General features: G+C 47.9%; 7 protein-coding genes across 12 annotated transcripts; 4 read left to right on the top strand and 3 right to left on the bottom strand.

The window, feature by feature from the left end:
• Window positions 1-242: 242 nt before the first annotated feature.
• LOC117135715 lies at window positions 243-5,594 on the bottom strand. 2 transcript variants are annotated; one of them, XM_033296146.1, is made up of 8 exons: window positions 4,863-5,594; window positions 4,395-4,670; window positions 3,406-4,336; window positions 2,736-3,291; window positions 2,243-2,665; window positions 1,992-2,186; window positions 1,249-1,934; window positions 243-1,196 (listed from the first exon to the last, which is right to left on the bottom strand). In XM_033296146.1, the coding sequence occupies exons 2-8, from the start codon at window positions 4,626-4,628 to the stop codon at window positions 976-978; spliced, it is 3,246 nt and encodes a 1,081-aa protein (XP_033152037.1). In that variant the 5' UTR covers window positions 4,629-4,670; window positions 4,863-5,594; the 3' UTR covers window positions 243-975. The 2 variants fall into 2 exon arrangements, with proteins under 2 accessions (XP_033152037.1, XP_033152038.1); XM_033296147.1 differs by having other exon boundaries at window positions 2,243-2,662.
• Window positions 5,595-5,876: 282 nt separating this feature from the next.
• On the top strand, window positions 5,877-7,708 carry LOC117135716 (dnaJ homolog subfamily C member 21). The gene is made up of 2 exons (XM_033296148.1): window positions 5,877-6,522; window positions 6,581-7,708. Exons 1-2 carry the CDS (start codon window positions 5,917-5,919, stop codon window positions 7,592-7,594), a joined length of 1,620 nt encoding a protein of 539 aa, XP_033152039.1. The 5' UTR covers window positions 5,877-5,916; the 3' UTR covers window positions 7,595-7,708.
• Window positions 7,632-9,129, bottom strand: LOC117135717 (LHFPL tetraspan subfamily member 2 protein). Its single transcript, XM_033296149.1, has 3 exons — window positions 8,104-9,129; window positions 7,935-8,048; window positions 7,632-7,884 (listed from the first exon to the last, which is right to left on the bottom strand). The coding sequence occupies exons 1-3, from the start codon at window positions 8,504-8,506 to the stop codon at window positions 7,742-7,744; spliced, it is 660 nt and encodes a 219-aa protein (XP_033152040.1). The 5' UTR covers window positions 8,507-9,129; the 3' UTR covers window positions 7,632-7,741.
• LOC117135718 (wnt inhibitory factor 1) lies at window positions 9,117-10,699 on the top strand. Its single transcript, XM_033296150.1, has 4 exons — window positions 9,117-9,199; window positions 9,396-10,231; window positions 10,313-10,423; window positions 10,481-10,699. Exons 2-4 carry the CDS (start codon window positions 9,828-9,830, stop codon window positions 10,581-10,583), a joined length of 618 nt encoding a protein of 205 aa, XP_033152041.1. The 5' UTR covers window positions 9,117-9,199; window positions 9,396-9,827; the 3' UTR covers window positions 10,584-10,699.
• Window positions 10,700-11,728: 1,029 nt separating this feature from the next.
• Window positions 11,729-13,553, top strand: LOC117137506 (troponin C-akin-1 protein). Its single transcript, XM_033298986.1, has 3 exons — window positions 11,729-11,916; window positions 12,738-13,057; window positions 13,125-13,553. Exons 1-3 carry the CDS (start codon window positions 11,902-11,904, stop codon window positions 13,291-13,293), a joined length of 504 nt encoding a protein of 167 aa, XP_033154877.1. The 5' UTR covers window positions 11,729-11,901; the 3' UTR covers window positions 13,294-13,553.
• A 138-nt stretch (window positions 13,554-13,691) lies between these two features.
• Window positions 13,692-14,520, top strand: LOC117137191 (putative gamma-glutamylcyclotransferase CG2811). Of its 2 annotated transcripts, none has more exons than XM_033298517.1 (3): window positions 13,692-14,111; window positions 14,211-14,318; window positions 14,382-14,520. In XM_033298517.1, exons 1-3 carry the CDS (start codon window positions 13,789-13,791, stop codon window positions 14,410-14,412), a joined length of 462 nt encoding a protein of 153 aa, XP_033154408.1. In that variant the 5' UTR covers window positions 13,692-13,788; the 3' UTR covers window positions 14,413-14,520. The 2 variants fall into 2 exon arrangements, with proteins under 2 accessions (XP_033154408.1, XP_033154407.1); XM_033298516.1 differs by having other exon boundaries at window positions 13,693-14,111; window positions 14,370-14,520.
• Window positions 14,521-14,601: 81 nt separating this feature from the next.
• Window positions 14,602-15,853, bottom strand: LOC117137189 (protein CDV3 homolog). 4 transcript variants are annotated; one of them, XM_033298512.1, is made up of 4 exons: window positions 15,551-15,853; window positions 15,382-15,464; window positions 15,007-15,268; window positions 14,602-14,953 (listed from the first exon to the last, which is right to left on the bottom strand). In XM_033298512.1, the coding sequence occupies exons 1-4, from the start codon at window positions 15,761-15,763 to the stop codon at window positions 14,696-14,698; spliced, it is 816 nt and encodes a 271-aa protein (XP_033154403.1). In that variant the 5' UTR covers window positions 15,764-15,853; the 3' UTR covers window positions 14,602-14,695. The 4 variants fall into 4 exon arrangements, with proteins under 4 accessions (XP_033154403.1, XP_033154404.1, XP_033154405.1 ...); XM_033298513.1 differs by having other exon boundaries at window positions 14,602-14,950; XM_033298514.1 differs by having other exon boundaries at window positions 15,007-15,250.
• Window positions 15,854-16,485: the final 632 nt, after the last annotated feature.

Raw genomic sequence — 16,485 nt, 5'->3', positions numbered from 1 at the left:
TCTATTTCCGTTGTTTAATCCAATGTCTGGCATATAAACACAATAGTCGTTATCTACTTAACCAAGGAAACAAAACAGTAAAACAATGCCTTTTCTTTTCATTATTCTACAAACAATTTGGCTAAACAATTTTCATTTGGATGGATCTTAATATGGTTTACTTAAAGGTCTACTTCCGAATACTTTTCTAATATAGATAATTAGGTGAGATGTGTTGTCAAGTTTAGCAATAAGATGAGCTCTATAAGTGTAGGCGACGTTCAAATGGGATTTGCATTGAAATGTTAGTATATTTTCCACATTAACGCACACGCGCTCACGCTCGTTAAAAACTAAGGAATACTACCAGTTATTAACTTATGTAGTTTGGTATAGTTACTAATATCAACGTATTCAAGCTATGATTGGATAGTATGAGTTGTTAGGATAGTATAATGGACATGCCACGGAAATAGTGTTCTGAACACACTTTCAGCTTGGGCACATAGACCGCACAAAATAGATGTTTCGAGTTTTTAATGAAAACAATGTATATGTCCAAAACAAAATTGGTGTAAATAACAGAAACGATTAATTTCAACAGAATATTACTTAGTATACAAATCTTTTGATATGCTTTAACTAAAATCTATGGTGTCTAAAATACATTTTAAAACTGAAAATATTACTTTGAAAACTTCTGGGTTATGATTACGATTATAATGTAAAAGTTCCGTCAAAAACAATTCGCTACATGCTAAATACTTTTTGTGATAAGATTCTGCACCAGTTCATATGGTCTATTACGGCCCTTGAGTATTCTAGTATTTTTGTAAATAATCGTCTTCCCTTATAAGTTAAAGTTATTGCGCTTCGTTTCAGTGTCTAGTCTGAGGGACTCTTTTGGACTCAATATCTTAGCCAACTAGTTACTTTCTATATGATGCATTGTGAATATGTATGATGATGATATTAGTCCTATTAGTTCACTCAGTTCTATTCGCCATTAAATCCACTCAGTTGATGGCTTTGATGCTCCAAGCTGCGCTTTAAATCGACAATGGTATTCAGTATGAGCTGCTGCTTGCGGTTACTACCGCCTATTGCATGGCCCTTGGCCTCGTCAACGGTCACGTCTTGCATAGAGCTCTTGGCCGACACGGAGGCCAAAAGCTTAATTTGCGAACGCTCATTAGACTTGCACCGTCCGTTCGAATCTGTGTATCATTTGATTAAATACTTCACTAACAAAGAAGCCGAATTACTTACCCAATTCGAAGTCGAAGTTTTTCTTTATGCGCTCAAACGATGAGCTACCCTTGTATACCTTGCGCTTTAAGGGCTCGCTGTGTGGGCAGTAAAAGTTGTTATTAATATTTAATTCGGCATGCAATGGATTTTGCATTTTCGTATTCGATCCATATTTTCCATCCACCGTATTCGATTGCGGCTGAGGCAAGTAGTTGTGATTGCCAATATCCTCTACAGCTATGCACTCCATCTCAGAATCACTGCCGTTGAAGCTGATCACCGTTGTCGTGGTCGTTGAAGTCACCATCATCGTGCGTCGCTTGGTCTTTGGACTCTCCTGAATACTCCTTCCATTTAGCTGAAGTTGTGGCGAGAGTGGAGCAGAGGGAGGGTTACCTTTTATTTTGCGTGGCGGCAACTCTGGTGGAGCATTTTGATTCATAAAGTTGGTCAGATGCGTTTTGCGAGGACTGCATCGGGCAGGCTTAGGACTGTTTGGTGGCGAAGAAGCAGCCGATGTCTCAAACTTAAGCATCTCTATGCGCTTATTAATGGCTGCTGCTAACTCATGCTCAAGCGGAGGAGAGTTCGGAACCAGAGTCTGTTTTTTTGAGTCCACTTCACTGTTTTTAAGCATTTCCACGCGCTTGTTAGCTAAGGGATTCACTCGTCTTGGGCTGGCGACAGGCGTGTCTCTGGGAATGCTAATCGTGATATGTTATTAATAACGAATCAAATATTGAAACTTTAACATTCCTTACCTCTGTAAGCTGTTCTTCATCGATTCCAGCAAGGACTCCGCTTCCATAATTAGTTGTTTGTATTTCATATCAGCCTCCAAGTCTGCTTTAAGAAGTGCTTTTTCGCTTTCTGCGATGGTGAGTGTGGACTTTTTTTTCATGCTTCCAAAGATTAGCGAGTTGGAGCGGTTTGACAGGGGAGACGTCTTGTATATTCTGTAGACAAAATATTTTAAAAGCCTATATATAATTATTAAAATGTTGTCTTATACCTCTCCCTTGGACCCAGTAGATTGCGGCGCAAACAGACGGGGGTGCCACCCACACTTCGGGTGCCTCGTGGCTCACGAAGGGGTGACGAAGAGGTCTTTTCGCGATTTTCACAACTCTTCTTACGTGTTTTAAGGAACCGCTTGCGTCGGCGCTGTTGAGAGCTTTCCCCTGTCTCCTGGCCGCTCTTGCGTCGGGAACGGACTGATGCCTTTCGATTGAGCATCGGACTGATAGGGTGATTAGAATAGTAGTGACAGTTGCCCAGATTTCGTGACAGATCCTTGCGGTCCAGTTCCACCTCTTGCATGGATGAAGTGTCTATAAAGTCAATGTCCAACAACTCGTCTGTATCACACTCATCACCCGCATCCTGTCCAGTGTCTAGCTCCGAAGCGCAGCAGTCAGTAAGGTCTGAATCACTGCTGGAAGTCGAATTAAATATAAAAAGACAACTTGATTTTACTTGTCGAGCAATGAACGAGTGCAACTCACCTTAATATATCAGTTTCCTTTTCGTAAATGTAACTCTCGTCGAACTTCCCAATCATTTCATTAAGGGTGGCCTCGTCGTCACTAAGAACGAAGGATGTGGTGGTAGCTCCAGTTCCACCACCAGCTGCCACGGGCGCTGAAGTTGTTGTAGTCTCGGCGTGCTCCAAGTGACGCCGCTTAATAGTATGTGGGGCATGCATATTTTCCACTTCAGTCGAAGTCGAGGAGCCCTCGGACTCGTAAACGACTCCCGCTCCAGGTGCAACACCAGGCCCTCCCCCAACAATGTCCATATCAGCCTGTTTGGCTGCCTGGCTAGGAGTAGCTCTGCAGTTGGGGGTTGCTGCATAAGGGACTGGCTTTCCTGCTTTGTTTGCTATTGTTTTGGCCACCGGAACTTCCAGTTCATTGCTTGACTTAATGCCCGACGAGGTCGTGGAGGTAGTACTGGTCGCATCCAGATCCATGCGTGTGGGGCCTGAGGAGGTAGGCAAGAGCTCTCCCGTGTTGTACCAGGGATTTGTTCTTATGCGACAGCGCTGTCTCGGCGAGGGAGCTGCAAAAATGGGAGAAAGAAGCAGTTGAGAGATGCTACTTCAGCCAAGTAGAGATTTTAAATGGGTTAATTGCTCAGTTTGTCGGCAGGCGGGCTAACAACACTGAAACTCACACTCAAAGAGCTTTGACTGCTGCCGCAGAGCTAGCGGACTAGGCGACGACTCCAGGCCATGAGTGGCAGTTGCGAAGTTGCTCTTGGGCAACGGATCCATAGGCGACATCTCCTCTATGCGGTTTAGGCCGAACTTGTAACGCTGGGCCTCGACGGCCAGCGAGTTGACGCTCTTCGGGAAATAGTGGGTTCCCGAGCGCATGTTAATGTAGTACTCAGGTGGATTATAGTTGCTGGCGGCGCAGGGCGATGTGCCATCTGTGGAGTAGCCCGTGGAATAAGCGCTTTCTGGCGAGGGCAAGCTATGGGGCCGAGGTCCCGACATAAAATTATTGCGCTGAATTCCTCGTGGAGTTCGCATACGCGAGCCGGTAAGTGAAGCGGGTGGAATAGGCGGTGTAGCTGTCAAATTATCCAGGGACTCGCCAAGCTGAACCGGTGCTAGCTTAGAGGGAAGCAGGCGACCGTAACGAACATGATTCTTGCTTTGCCTTGGCTCTTCCTCGTAGATTAGACGCACGGCACTTAAGTTTTCTGACTGCGGGCGCTGTTGTTCTGCAATGGGGGGTGCAGGCCGAAGCAGCAAAGCGCCAACTTCCTCATACTCCACCTCCTCCTCAGGTGGGATGTGGTATTCCCCATTTAAGGGCTGCTCTCTAAAAGTGGCTTGTTTGCCAGAAGAGGGCTCCTTGGATCCCGTTGACCAGGACAACGACGATATGGAGGACGAAGAGCAGTTTACTCTGGTGGGCGATTTCTCCGCATAGGAGGTTTCCTTGCTATTGGGCACGCTTAAGTGGTGCGACGCCTGCTGGAGCGGTTGATGCGGCTGATAGCATTGCGGAGCGTAAAGCAAATTATCCGACTTGGGCGAGGCTATGACGTAGGAATCTTCATCTGGGGATTGCCAGCCATATCGTCGACTGGGAGGCTACGGAAATATGATCGACGTAAGCATTCTTCATACTACTAGGAAGGAAGCTACTTACGTGACACTGGATGGGGGAGACCTCGCGCCTCCGCACCGGACTGGCGATGCTGTGGCTTCCGCTACTGGTCAGGACCGGGCTAGTTAGATTGCTGCCCTGTGTTGGTAAGGTGCCCGCCTTCTTCCCCGCGCAAGAAATGCCTGCGTCCACAGTTCCTTGCTTGTGTTTACTGCCCTTCTTGCGCGGACGCACAATATGCGTCTCCATCCAGGAGCGCAGCTTGGATCCAAACATAGTGGTATTCTAGTCTTAACCGATGTGGACGGACGGTAATTCCTGAAAGGGGAGGTCATTAAGCTAGCTGGCTGCAATTCAGCTGCAACAATGAAGAGGAGTGGACTCCTGGGACCACTTTGGGCTGATAAGGAAATCCATTTACTACGGCACAAAAGCCGAATAGCTTTTCAGTAGGGACACATTTTCCATAGTTTGGGTGGGAGGCTGTGCTGGAATTTTATGCGAAATTACCTTACTTGCAAATGCGGCAGACAACGTTGTCCTCATATCCTTTGCGCCTCCTTTTATTGTGGCGCCCACACACACACTCGCACAAGAGATGAAAGGGCAACGGTAAATCTACACCAAAACACACACGGACTTCGTCGGCTTCCTATACTTGTGTTTGTTTGTTTTTTGTTGACGGTTATTTTTTGCCGTCATCCATTACGTCGCGCCGAGTACCGACGCACCCAATGTTGTGGGGGTTGTTCGTAAGCCGAGATGCTTCAAGGACTCCACTCCCGCACTCATCCGATGTAAGTATGTGTGTGTATGTGTGGGCCTGTCTGTGTGCTACAGCCCACGGTTGTAAATCCCACGTAACTGTAAATTTTATGTCAAGCTATTTTCCTTTTCGTCTGCAGACTCAAATGCTAAACGACATTTTGGCACTTTGCTTGTATCGTTATGGGTGATTGGCAATAGTCGAGCTTCGATTCCAGTCCAGTTTTTTCCAGTTTTTTTTGTAGTTTATGCAAATTAGGTAAAATGTTTCGGAAACTAAGGGAAAAAAGCACCGTTGCTTCCTGGAAAAAACTACAACTTCTGATGAGTTTAACTGCTGCTTTTCACAGGAACCTTTCCGATTTTAACTTTTTTCCGTGCCTGTGTATGGGTATGTGATGTGTGAGCTTCGGTGGTAGTGAGAAAAGCATGCGGCAGAATTTAGTGAACTAAGGATGCGCGGACACGAAAGGAAACATCCGTCGTCGTCAAAAGTAAAAAAGCTAATGACGGAATGCGCAGTTACGTATGACTGCTAGGAGATGCCACTTGCATTTTAGTCACTTAGCTGGGTAACTGTAAATACAGACCTACTAAGAATAGGCTTCTATAGTTTCCCTAACGTTTTTTTCAGCTATTACAATAAACGCTCAACTCTCTCAGCCCAAAAGTAAGCTATTTTGCTAGATATCTACGTTTTCCCGTGGCGCTTTGCAGCACTGGCAACGCAACTGTGAGCGTCAGCTGTCTTTCCGCCCATCTGGCAACTCTATCAAAATTTTTTGTTGTTATAAGAAACATGCGTTGCTATTACGAGGAGCTCGAGCTCCAAAGAAACGCTAACGATGGGGACATCAAGACTGCGTACCGTAAGATGGCCCTGCGCTGGCACCCGGACAAGAATCCCGACCGACTGGCGGAGGCCAAAGAGCGCTTCCAGCTGATCCAGCAAGCGTATGAAGTTCTGTCTGATCCTCAGGAGCGGTCTTGGTACGACAACCATCGCGAGCAGATATTGCGCGGCAAAAACTCCGATTATGCGGAGAACTCCCTAGACGTGTTCCAGTTCTTCACGAGTTCCTGTTACAAGGGCTATAGCGACGATGAGCACGGCTTTTACCGCGTGTACACCGACGTCTTCGTCCAAATCGCCTCGGAGGACTTAGAGTTCATGGACAAGGACGACCGGCTGGGGATGGCACCTGACTTTGGTCATGCGAACAGTAGTTACGAAGATGTAGTGGGTCCGTTCTACGCCTTTTGGCAGGCATACAGTACCCGGAAGACCTACGACTGGCTGTGTCCCTACGATGTTCGCGAAATAAAAGAGCGCTTTATCCTACGAAAGGTGGAGAAGGAAATGAAAAAGATCGTGCAGGCTGCCCGCAAGGAACGCAACGAAGAGGTGAGCAATTAATTCGCTTGTTCTTCCGAGACACATTTTACTTACCTCATTTACTTAGGTTCGCAACTTAGTCAACTTCGTGCGAAAAAGGGATCCCAGAGTGAAGGCCTACAGGCGCATGCTTGAAGAACGCGTCGAAGCCAATCGACTTAAGCAGGAGGAGAAGCGCAAAGAGCAGTTAAGGAAGCGACAGGAAGAACTGGCAGCCGTCAGGAAGAATAATGTCTTTAACGAGGGCTACGAGGAGCAGCTTAAGCAGTTGGAGCAGCAGTACGATAGCGAGTCAGAAGATTACACGGGTGAAGACGAGAACGACGAGGATGGCGAGGACTTTGACCATGAAGGCGGCCAGGAAGCCGAGGAGTACGAAGTGGAGTATGTAGACGATCTTTACTGCGTGGCGTGCAACAAGACATTTAAAAACGCCAAGGCGCGTGCTAATCACGAAGAAAGCAAAAAGCATAATGAAAATGTCGACCGGCTGTGCCAGGAAATGGAGGAAGAAGAGGACGCTTTCCACAATGCACATGAAGACAGTTTAATGGGCGTACAGGAATCGCTGGAAGAATTGCAAGTCTCCGAGGATCAGATATCTTTCGACGGGGTTCCAAGCGAAGAAGAATCTTCGCTAGCCAAACGATCCAAAAAAAACAAAAAGGCAAGGAAGTCAGCTGTCAAGCAAGCGCAGGCGGAAGGCAGTGACGAACCAGATGAGCCAATAGAACAGAAGGCAATCAAGAGCGAGTCAGAGGATGAAGACTGGAGTAAAGGCAAAAAAGCGAGCAAAAAGAGTAAAAGCAAAAAGACGACGACTAGGAAGGTGAAGCTATTAGAGCAAACGGTTTCGGAACCGAATACACAGGAGGCCACGGTGGCTCCAAAAAGCGGAGATGAGGACCTCGACCCGACCAAGCCGCAACACACTTGTGTTACCTGTAGGCTCGTCTTTGACTCCAAGAACAAGCTGTTTGCCCACCTAAAGAAGACGAACCATGGTGTCTACATACCTAAGGCAAAGCCTGATGTAGAGGGCAAGCCTCCTGGCAAAGCTAAGGGCAAGCGCAACAAGTAGGGTCATATGGGATATCCATACCCACTCATTGTATCTATACTGTAGAATGTTAAAAGTTTATTTATGCTAATGATAAATTTAATTCGAGAATGAAGTAAAGTATGCTCGCTCCAAGTCAGATAGTGTTCTTATTGTATCCAAAGGCAGCTACGGAATACAGACCAGTTTGCTGCCCGCCTCCACGCGTCTGCGAACTCGGGTTCGCATATTGGAAGACTCTGCCTTTAGGCTAATACCGGCTGCAGTAAATGTTAGAAGTAACCCAATGATTCCGCAGTAGAAGGAAACTCCTGTAAGGATTACGTTTAGTAAGTTTCTACGATCAGTTTCAAAGAATTACCTATGCTACAGTCGGCGGGGTAAAAGGGCTCGGCATCCATGCCGCATAGACGTTGAATCCGGTTCGCTCGCCATCCCATCGGATGCAGAAATAGACCCAACATCATACATATTCCTATAAACAATGCAAACATAACTGCTGCGAGGATATCGCAGTAATGGGTGCTTACCTGCTACCACCTGGGCGCAGGCCGTCATGTTGTGTATGCTCTTGCCAAAGGCCGACTGGCGGCAGCAGGTGATCAGGGTCAGGAGCACCGTTACAGAGAGTATACTAAATCCCAGCGTGACGAAGAACATTGCCGCTTTCCATTCGCTTGGGTAAACGCTACTGTCCGTAGCCAGTCCGTCCAAGTCGAAGCGGCCGCATTGGAATCCACCCTCCTGCATGACCTTGCAGCGCGTGTAGATGCCCACCGAGGATTGGCGGTGAGGGCTGGAGGTGGAGTCTGTTCCTTGGGCGGGGCCCACCAGCCACCTGGGCGTGACCAAGGCCACAGCGAAGAGCATGTCCGCCACCAGGGAACAGAGGAACCACACCAGACTGGCGCTGGTGATAATAACGTAGCACATTTCGATGCACCAGATTTTCCGGAGTACACAGATTCAGCGATCGACGACGGACGACCGCAACGCGTCAGCACTTGCCGGATAGATAGTAGACTCTAAGCGCTCTTGCTTTGTCTGGGCACGCACATCCCACACCCACTTTGCCGTCACCCACCACCACCGTCGCACCACTCGCCACCACCAGCAGCGCGGGGCCAGACCAGAACTTCCTCCCAGCTGACCAGCCCGAAATGGAATTGTTTATTTTATGTTTTCGCCGCTCGCTGTTATGCGCTGCCTTCTGCCGTCTGTTTTATGTTATTCACCCCACTCACACGCGCGCGGAGGGTGACTGGGGGATAGGGGGATAGGGGGACCACGAGGGCGAGGGCGAGGCAGTAGACCGCCCAGTCCGCAGCTCTTTCAAGAACTCAATTCGCAGCTGACGTCGAAGCGAGTTGAAACAGAGTCGAGCGCGGAAATAACTCTGCCTCGATGGCGTTTTCGCTTATCCCCCAAGCGGCTGCAGCTATTTGGCAACTTTGTTCCACACTCTGGAACTTTGGATCTGAGCTTCCGTTCGCGCAGGCGTGTCTGCTGCCGTTCCTCGCCAGCGTCATCTCTCGCCGACTCCGACCGACCGAATGAATGGAGCCCATTAAAGCCAGCTGCAGTCGCAGACGGAGCCAGGCCCCAATCGGAGCACTGGAAGAAAAGGTTTGGTGAATCACATTTTGATAATAACCCGAAAGAATTTAAAAAACTAAATTACTATTAACCTTATCCGTTTGGTAAGAATGTTGACTTAGAGGAAATAAAGAATATAAAATATTGTAATTTAATGAGGAACTTTTTTATTTTCTAAGTCGCATGTATTGTGTATATTTTTAAAACTTATTTCCTATGTTTTCAGTGCCTTATGCAGATGTGGGCGCCGATTTCTCATTGAGAGCGTGGAAATCCAGACATTCCGAATTCAGAATCAGTCCCCGAACAGCTCTCCCTGGCTCTCTGCACACACGTTCGAGTTGGATCCAATCTGTCGACTCCACCACCACCAACCCCACCATTGCCTCCACCCCCGTTCGGGTGAGTAATGCACGCCGCCACTTCGATTCGAGCTGATCATGTGCAATTCCGATCGAAACGATCTTCGGTCGAGCGGTTATCAGTTGGCCGAGTCTGTTGGGGGCCATTGCGTCATCCGCACTGTGTTTGTGTACAGTGATCGTGACCGAGGCCGTAATGAGATCCGTACACAAAGTGCGCAGCCTCCGGAAAGCACTTTCACTCTCCCTTTCGTTGCCGGAACCAATCCGCGGCTCATCACTTGCCATTAGCCGAGATGTCGCGCCGGATGGTCTTCCTGCAGTTGCTGCTGTGGGCAGTAGTTGAGGGTCACTACTACTACGACTACGGCTACTGGGAGATCAACGAGCCTCCACCGCTTTGCTCCGACTACGAAATGCTGGTAATCAATACCCACCAGTGCGTGAGGCGCTGTAACATCGTCTGCCGGAATGGAGTGTGCTTCGAGGACGGACCCTGTCCCTGTGCCGACCAGTATCTGGCGGGTAATCCGGATGGGTTGGTGTGTGCCGCAGAGTGCCTCCCCGGGTGCGTGGCGGCAGGTGGCTACTGCGCCGCACCAGACCTCTGTGTGTGCCGTAAGGACAGGCACTACTACTTTGATCCCCTCTCCCAAAAGTGCCGCCACAGGGCTGCCCGTCTGCTGGACCCCTGCCTTGGGTGAGTATGATTCTTGCTCCTCACCTTAACGCTTGGGAACTGTACATACGTACATGTTCATGTACCCTTTCCCATTCTCAGACGCTGCACACATGGCACCTGCTCCTCCGACGGAAGGTGCATCTGTGCCCAGGGATACGAGCTAAGGGACAGCCTACTTCACGGACAGCAATGCATGCCAATCTGTGATCAGTAAGTTTGATTGTCGCTTTATCTTTTTGCCATACTGACCCTAAACTGTACCTCCAGCAACTGCGGACCACGAGCCTACTGCTTCGCTCCCAACTTGTGTGCCTGCCGGCACAAACAGCACCATTTTGCTCACAACGGCATCTGCTCCAGGGACTATTGACCTAGAGAGGAGGTTTGACAGCAATGGGGCTGTTTTAAGTCCCGCTGATGACGTCTGGATTTTAATATATTTATTGATTAGGTTTATTATTATTAAGGAATTAAACTACAAAACTATGTTACGCTTTTGATTAATTTAAAAATCTTATGGAAAGGCAATCTTGTCTTTGGAAACGGTAATAAGGAGTAACATAAAGTAATCTATAATTCGTCCATATCAAAATACCAAATTAAAAAACGCAAAGAGACACATTAACTTTATTAAGTGCTTACCCTGTAATAATTTTTGGGCAACCATATATGTATGTACTTACGCTTGATAGTTCGTACTGAGTCCGGAAACTTAAGTGCCTTACCTTTTGCAGGGCACAATTCAGAGAGCGCTGTGAGATTTTGATTTTAAAGAGCGCATGTCAACTGGTTTGGTTGTGGTGTTGTTGTTGCCGCACCCACCCCGCCGATTTACAAAGATACTTTGTTATTGTTTATAACAAATCGGACACATGGAAGTGCAGAATACTACAATATACAGTCCATAATTTCCGATCGCCACCGATCAGCAGAGAAACCGGAGCAGACATGCGTACGTGTTCTCCAGAGGCGTCTCCTACTAAAATGCTGCGAGGGGGGTATCGTAGAGGGAGCGTGGATCTGAAGAGGGGCTTCTGTGTTCAGATGTTATTAGGCCATTGATAAGGCCCGAATTTTAAAGTGTTTGTGCTTGCGGGGCCTATAATATTTGGGGTATTTCAACTAACCCACACCCCCTAGAGGGTATTTCTTAGATAAAGACCAGAACCGTCATTTTTAGCTTTGCGCGTGTGGCGTGTTATTGTTTTACTTGTTGTTGTTTCACTAGAGGCGGGCCTCTTGGTCTCGACGACAAGGCACAGTGGGCAGAGTCACTAAACAGACCAGATCATTTTTTCTTTCTTTTTCCAATTTTAATACCTGAGAAATTGTATATATAACATAATTATTATTTAAGCATTGCTTTTCCTCGTAGTGTCGTGTATTACGTTTGTATACAATTAAATTATATAAATTGAACCAATAACACGTTGTGATGAGTTCCACTGTGCCAGCAGCAATAACAACAAAAACAGTGGCAGGCGGCAACACCGTGTCCGCAGCCGTTGTTCTCCATCACGATTCAGTTGGAGTTTTGCTGGCCATCGGCGCGGTTGTATCTCTGCTGGAGCTCCTGCACACCATCCTATCCAATCCCGAAGAGCTCTCTCGCCTTTGCTTAGTGCAGCAATTTGCAATTTTAATTATCTGCAAGGCGGTTCGACCAGAAACTGAAAGACACGAGAAAAATGGGCCAAGCAAAGGTAAGCTGAGTAAGAGTGCAGCACACTGTAAAGCCCACGCACACATGCACACTATTAGCTTATGTATGCGCATCCCTTATCCTTCGTCCTTGGCAAGTGGGCAGCACCAAATAGAAAGCGTGGAAAAGCCTGAGTGCTTGGGCACCAAATTTAAGGCATTTTAAGTTATCCGATCCATCGGAGGGTTGTCAGATAGTTTATAGAAATTTTTAAGATATCTACATATGTATGTATGTTGAGTGTGAGCTGCCGCCTGTTCTGGGTTATGTAAGCGGATTCGCCAAGATGCTTTGATGCAACCGCTTTCCTAACAATGACATTGATTTAAGGCCGCTCGCGTGTGTTATCCATTTACTGCAATGATTAGACCGATTTAAGCAATTATTAATGCGTCTAATTACATGTGTACAGATATGGAGTATATACATACATACATATATACCTGAAGAGGCGTAGCTGCTGCGCAGTTTGTCAGGCACGCACTCAGCCTCAAAAATACGAAACAGCTATGTACATATATTAGCAACAATAACTGACTTTAAGAATAAACGTGTGAATGCACGAAACCGGTTGAGCCATCCCATCCTCGCCCAAAAAGCCGTTCAGCTGAGAATCTCGCCAAACACCGAGACGTTTCGTGAACCTTATCAATAACTTGCGGTGGCTAGCCAGTGGAAAGTATTCGGATCTCCTGATAAGCCACGGCGATCGATTGATACCAGTAGAGCAAACTCTCACAAGATACCACCTGTTTATCAGATCTCTAACCTAACCCTACTTATCTGTCTTTTCGCCACACCCACCTCCCACGCACTCCACAGAAAGTCTCCTCCGCCTTGAGCAAGCTCTTCGTGTACGGCGCCCTCAAGTACGGGCAGCCCAGCAACTCAATCCTGGCCAGCTCTGGCAACGGCTTCGCTAAGTTCTGGTGCAAGGCGACCACCACCCAAAAGCTGCCGCTAGTGATCGCCACCCGCTACAACATTCCCTTCCTGCTGAACAAGCCCGGAGTGGGATATTACGTAACAGGGGAGATCTACGAGGTGGACGACCGAATGCTCAATTCCCTGGACAACCTGGAGGATTGCGAGGAGATCTACACTCGCGAGATGCACGATATGAACATTGGCGTTGGAGAAGGGTGAGCATTAGTCGGATCTGACGTCATTTCAGCAATGTGGTGTGATGGGTCACAATTTCCTTTCCAGAACCGTTCCATGCTGGGTGTACCTGCTGCAGAAGTACCCGGAGAACCTACTCAGCCTGCGCTACTTGTCAAGCTACGAGAACTCAACCACCCATCCATACATTATGCGCCATCGCCGCACCCACAAGCATCCGGCCCAGGACGACCTCACCTACGAGGCCCAGAACTAATAGCCTAGGTTGTGGTGTAGCCCGTTTCTTTGGATGTGCTCTGGATAGCCTGGCCACTAATCTTATGTTACCGTAGTTGCATTTTAAGACCGTACTTGCAGACGCAGATGTACTGATCGATATATACCCGTATATATTGGCAAATGATATAAACTGATACATATGTACCATACGCATTATTTAGGTTTTAGCGAACGTAGTCTGTAATTTGATAGTTTTCGACAAACAAAGCAAATAAACTGAAGCAATTTAAAATAAAATAAAATGCCCTCTCATTCTGTTATAGAAGTAAGATGCTAGACTGCAGTCCCTGGTAATTTTCCACAGCCCACTGCCGGCCGAGTGCTTCAGTTTCTCGCGGTGTACGGAGGCTAGATTCGGTGCGAATGGCAGCAAGAAGAAGAGCGGACGGGTTATGTCGACTGTGCAATCTACAGGTCGGATTTGATAGAACGATACCGCTTGAAACTGATAAGCCTGGCGGCAGGAAGCGCAATGGCTGAAAAGCTGAGAATGGCGGCAAGGGTCTTTGTGTATGGCACGCTGAAGCGCGGTGAGCCCAATCACCACTGGCTGACGAAAAAGGAGAACGGCCAAGCGCGATTTCTTGGCAGGGGGAAAACGGAAACGAAGTTTCCCCTGGTTGTGGGAACCCGCTACAACATTCCATTTCTGCTCGCCCGGCCGGGTGAGGGGAACCACATAGAAGGCGAAGTCTACGAAGTGGACGAGACCATGCTCTCCAAGCTGGACATACTAGAAGACTACCCGGACTACTATGATCGCGAGCAACAAACCATATTAATGGAGCAGAATGAGTATGAGAAAAGACACTAGAATAGTTATTCTAGTGTCGTTAGTACGAGGATGTGGGATGATGGCCAGATGTGATAACTCACTATTGCCCTTATGTGTAGAACCATTCAGTGCTGGCTATACCTGATTCGCAACTTCCCGGACAAGATGCTGGCTAAGGAGCTGCTGATCTCGTACCACAACACCCCGGAGAGGCCGTACAATGAAAAGTCAGTACGCACTGTTTCAGCAAGAGATGATCTTTCTTACTGATTTTGCAGCTACTTGGACAGCTGCCCGGAGGACCTCGCCATGGATGAGTGAGACACGAAAACTTATAAAAAAGTAACGTTTATAAACGGATTTCAACGCATGGGTATTATTCGTATTGTATTACATTAATCCATTTTTCAAAATGCAAAACGAAATGAACAATAGTAGTTTGTGGTTTAGGGTAAGAGTAGCTGTGGTGGTTTATATGAATCAAAAAGCCTAGAAAATCTGCATGTGCTGGCGTAGAACCCTGGGATGACTTGAGCTCGGCAGCGGACACTGTGGTAGATAGCGGTTCCCGTGGCCAGCAGTAGCACCGTTGGCGTGGACTGACCTAGCTTGCTTCGTCGTCGAGCGACTGGAATCGGTTGGATGCCGCCACCGGGGCAGCCGTGGACTCCTGAACGCGCTGGAAACGGCTTCCGTGACGGACTTCTTCGAAGGCGGGTTCGTTTTTCTTCTTGCGCTGTTCCTCCGGACGCGCCGCACTGAGTGTTGGGAAAAACTCGGTATTGGTGATGTCGGGGGCGGCGCGTCGTGGACGCAATGCCCCCCCAGTAGGGCCGCCTCCCAGTCCGCTTCCGGCCTGCTGCTGCAGAGAATTCGATTAAACTCTATCTGGATCGTCTCGCTCTTCCAACTTACGCTGTATCGTAGCGCGGGTGAAACGTAGGTCTTGGACGAGGGCTTTTCCACCTCCACGGGCACCGGAATTTGCATTACCTCCTCGGCTGGGACAACTTTCTTCCAGGGTCCGTGGCCGACGCGCTCCTTGTTCACCTCCGCGTTGTCATACCCATTGCTGTCCTCATCGTCCTCGTTGTAGTTCCCGCCGTCCGGGGCAGAGGGCACTCGAGCAGCTTGCGACTCGGAACTTTCCTGGGCAGTTCTGGAACGGGCCGAAGAGCTATAGAAAGCGAGTTTTCGCAATATGCGGGGTCAAATGGAAAGTTAATCAATGGAAGCGGCCTTTTCTCCTGCTCGTGGAATAGGCGGTCGGCGTAACGGTCGAAAACTCACATGGTGCTCAGCTGGCCGATCTTTAAACCACTGTAGTCCTTCCGCTGCTCCTCCTCGAACTCCTTCCATTCCTCCTCGACGGGCTACGGAGCGGCAAAACAATGAACTTATAAGCATGCCCTAGGTGGCGAACAGGCGCTGATTTCACCAGACTGAGATTCGGACTCACCGGGGCGGACTCTGGCACCTTGGTGCCGCTATTCTCGTTTTCGCCTACTACTGCCACGCCGCCAGCGGCTGCCTCGGGTTTTTTGGGCTTGACCACCTCGCGCTTGGTACCGTCCTCCAGGTTCTTGACCATATCGTCGGCGGTCACGAACTTAGTCTTGTTCTTGGACTTCTTCTTGTCCTTTTTCGCGAAGAAATCGTCCAGTTCGGCCATGGCTTGCAATTAATTATAAATGAATAAAATTCGCGACAGGAAATTTGGAGAACAACTCTGCACGCCTTTTGTGCCAGATGTATCGATAAGCCGACCAGGGCTGGAGATTCCTGGAAATTCGCAGCGAAATTACAAGATGTCGATTTAATTTCACTATGTAATTTATATAATACATGCTTTTTTCATACCTGGAATTAACTGATGGTTTATTATAACTAATCAGCTTGGACAATACTGACAGCACTATCTTAGCAGGCCAAGCATCGATATATCATCTGCGTGATATCGATATTTCCAACTTTGGCGGCCTTTTTTAAAGCATCAGTTGGGACGGGACGTCACAAACATATTCATTTTTTGCAACAAAATTGGTAACATGCATAATTTAGCGTGTGCAAAAATCAGAGGAAAGACTGAATTAATTACCAATATTCGCGACATTGTGCAACAATAGATTTGCATAGGAGATTGATAACCACCTAATTAAGGCAAACAAAGTGGAAACCACCGCCGCGGTGGCTGCGAATGCAAAGCTGGACCATTGTGTAATGGAAACCAATTCGATCCGTTGCTAATTTTGCATCCATAATGTTGCCAATATATCTTATTTGAGACAAAGCAGCAAAGCCAATAAAACTCGTCCAAATGGCAAAGCTAATGTTTCCAAAATATGCCAAAGAGTTCCTGGGCCTGGGACTTGCATCTTGTGGTGCCCAGCAGGC

The sequence above is a fragment of the Drosophila mauritiana genome, chromosome 2R (assembly GCF_004382145.1).
Source record: "Drosophila mauritiana strain mau12 chromosome 2R, ASM438214v1, whole genome shotgun sequence".
Lineage (NCBI taxonomy): Eukaryota > Metazoa > Arthropoda > Insecta > Diptera > Drosophilidae > Drosophila > Drosophila mauritiana.
The sequence above is the reverse complement of the archived record's forward strand: the minus strand, read 5'-3'. Positions and strand labels throughout refer to the sequence as shown.

Bases quoted from the DNA above. Each gene is read 5' to 3' on its own strand.
- LOC117135715 (XM_033296146.1), bottom strand. From the start codon at position 4,628: ATGTTTGGATCCAAGCTGCGCTCCTGGATGGAGACGCATATTGTGCGT. The intron at 2,666-2,735 runs GTGAGTTGCACT...TTCGACTTCCAG, and splicing joins AAGGAAACTGATATATTAAG to CAGTGATTCAGACCTTACTG. The intron at 1,197-1,248 runs GTAAGTAATTCG...AATGATACACAG, and splicing joins AAACTTCGACTTCGAATTGG to ATTCGAACGGACGGTGCAAG.
- LOC117135716 (XM_033296148.1), top strand. From the start codon at position 5,917: ATGCGTTGCTATTACGAGGAGCTCGAGCTCCAAAGAAACGCTAACGAT. The intron at 6,523-6,580 runs GTGAGCAATTAA...TCATTTACTTAG, and splicing joins GCAAGGAACGCAACGAAGAG to GTTCGCAACTTAGTCAACTT.
- LOC117135717 (XM_033296149.1), bottom strand. From the start codon at position 8,506: ATGTGCTACGTTATTATCACCAGCGCCAGTCTGGTGTGGTTCCTCTGT. The intron at 8,049-8,103 runs GTAAGCACCCAT...CATTGTTTATAG, and splicing joins CTGCGCCCAGGTGGTAGCAG to GAATATGTATGATGTTGGGT. The intron at 7,885-7,934 runs GTAATTCTTTGA...TAATCCTTACAG, and splicing joins CCCCGCCGACTGTAGCATAG to GAGTTTCCTTCTACTGCGGA.
- LOC117135718 (XM_033296150.1), top strand. From the start codon at position 9,828: ATGTCGCGCCGGATGGTCTTCCTGCAGTTGCTGCTGTGGGCAGTAGTT. The intron at 10,232-10,312 runs GTGAGTATGATT...TCCCATTCTCAG, and splicing joins CTGCTGGACCCCTGCCTTGG to ACGCTGCACACATGGCACCT. The intron at 10,424-10,480 runs GTAAGTTTGATT...CTGTACCTCCAG, and splicing joins TGCATGCCAATCTGTGATCA to CAACTGCGGACCACGAGCCT.
- LOC117137506 (XM_033298986.1), top strand. The intron at 13,058-13,124 runs GTGAGCATTAGT...TTTCCTTTCCAG, and splicing joins AACATTGGCGTTGGAGAAGG to AACCGTTCCATGCTGGGTGT.
- LOC117137191 (XM_033298516.1), top strand. From the start codon at position 13,789: ATGGCTGAAAAGCTGAGAATGGCGGCAAGGGTCTTTGTGTATGGCACG. The intron at 14,112-14,210 runs GTATGAGAAAAG...CCTTATGTGTAG, and splicing joins ATATTAATGGAGCAGAATGA to AACCATTCAGTGCTGGCTAT. The intron at 14,319-14,369 runs GTCAGTACGCAC...CTGATTTTGCAG, and splicing joins GAGAGGCCGTACAATGAAAA to CTACTTGGACAGCTGCCCGG.
- LOC117137189 (XM_033298512.1), bottom strand. From the start codon at position 15,763: ATGGCCGAACTGGACGATTTCTTCGCGAAAAAGGACAAGAAGAAGTCC. The intron at 15,465-15,550 runs GTGAGTCCGAAT...GCCGCTCCGTAG, and splicing joins AGGTGCCAGAGTCCGCCCCG to CCCGTCGAGGAGGAATGGAA. The intron at 15,269-15,381 runs GTGAGTTTTCGA...CGCTTTCTATAG, and splicing joins ATCGGCCAGCTGAGCACCAT to CTCTTCGGCCCGTTCCAGAA.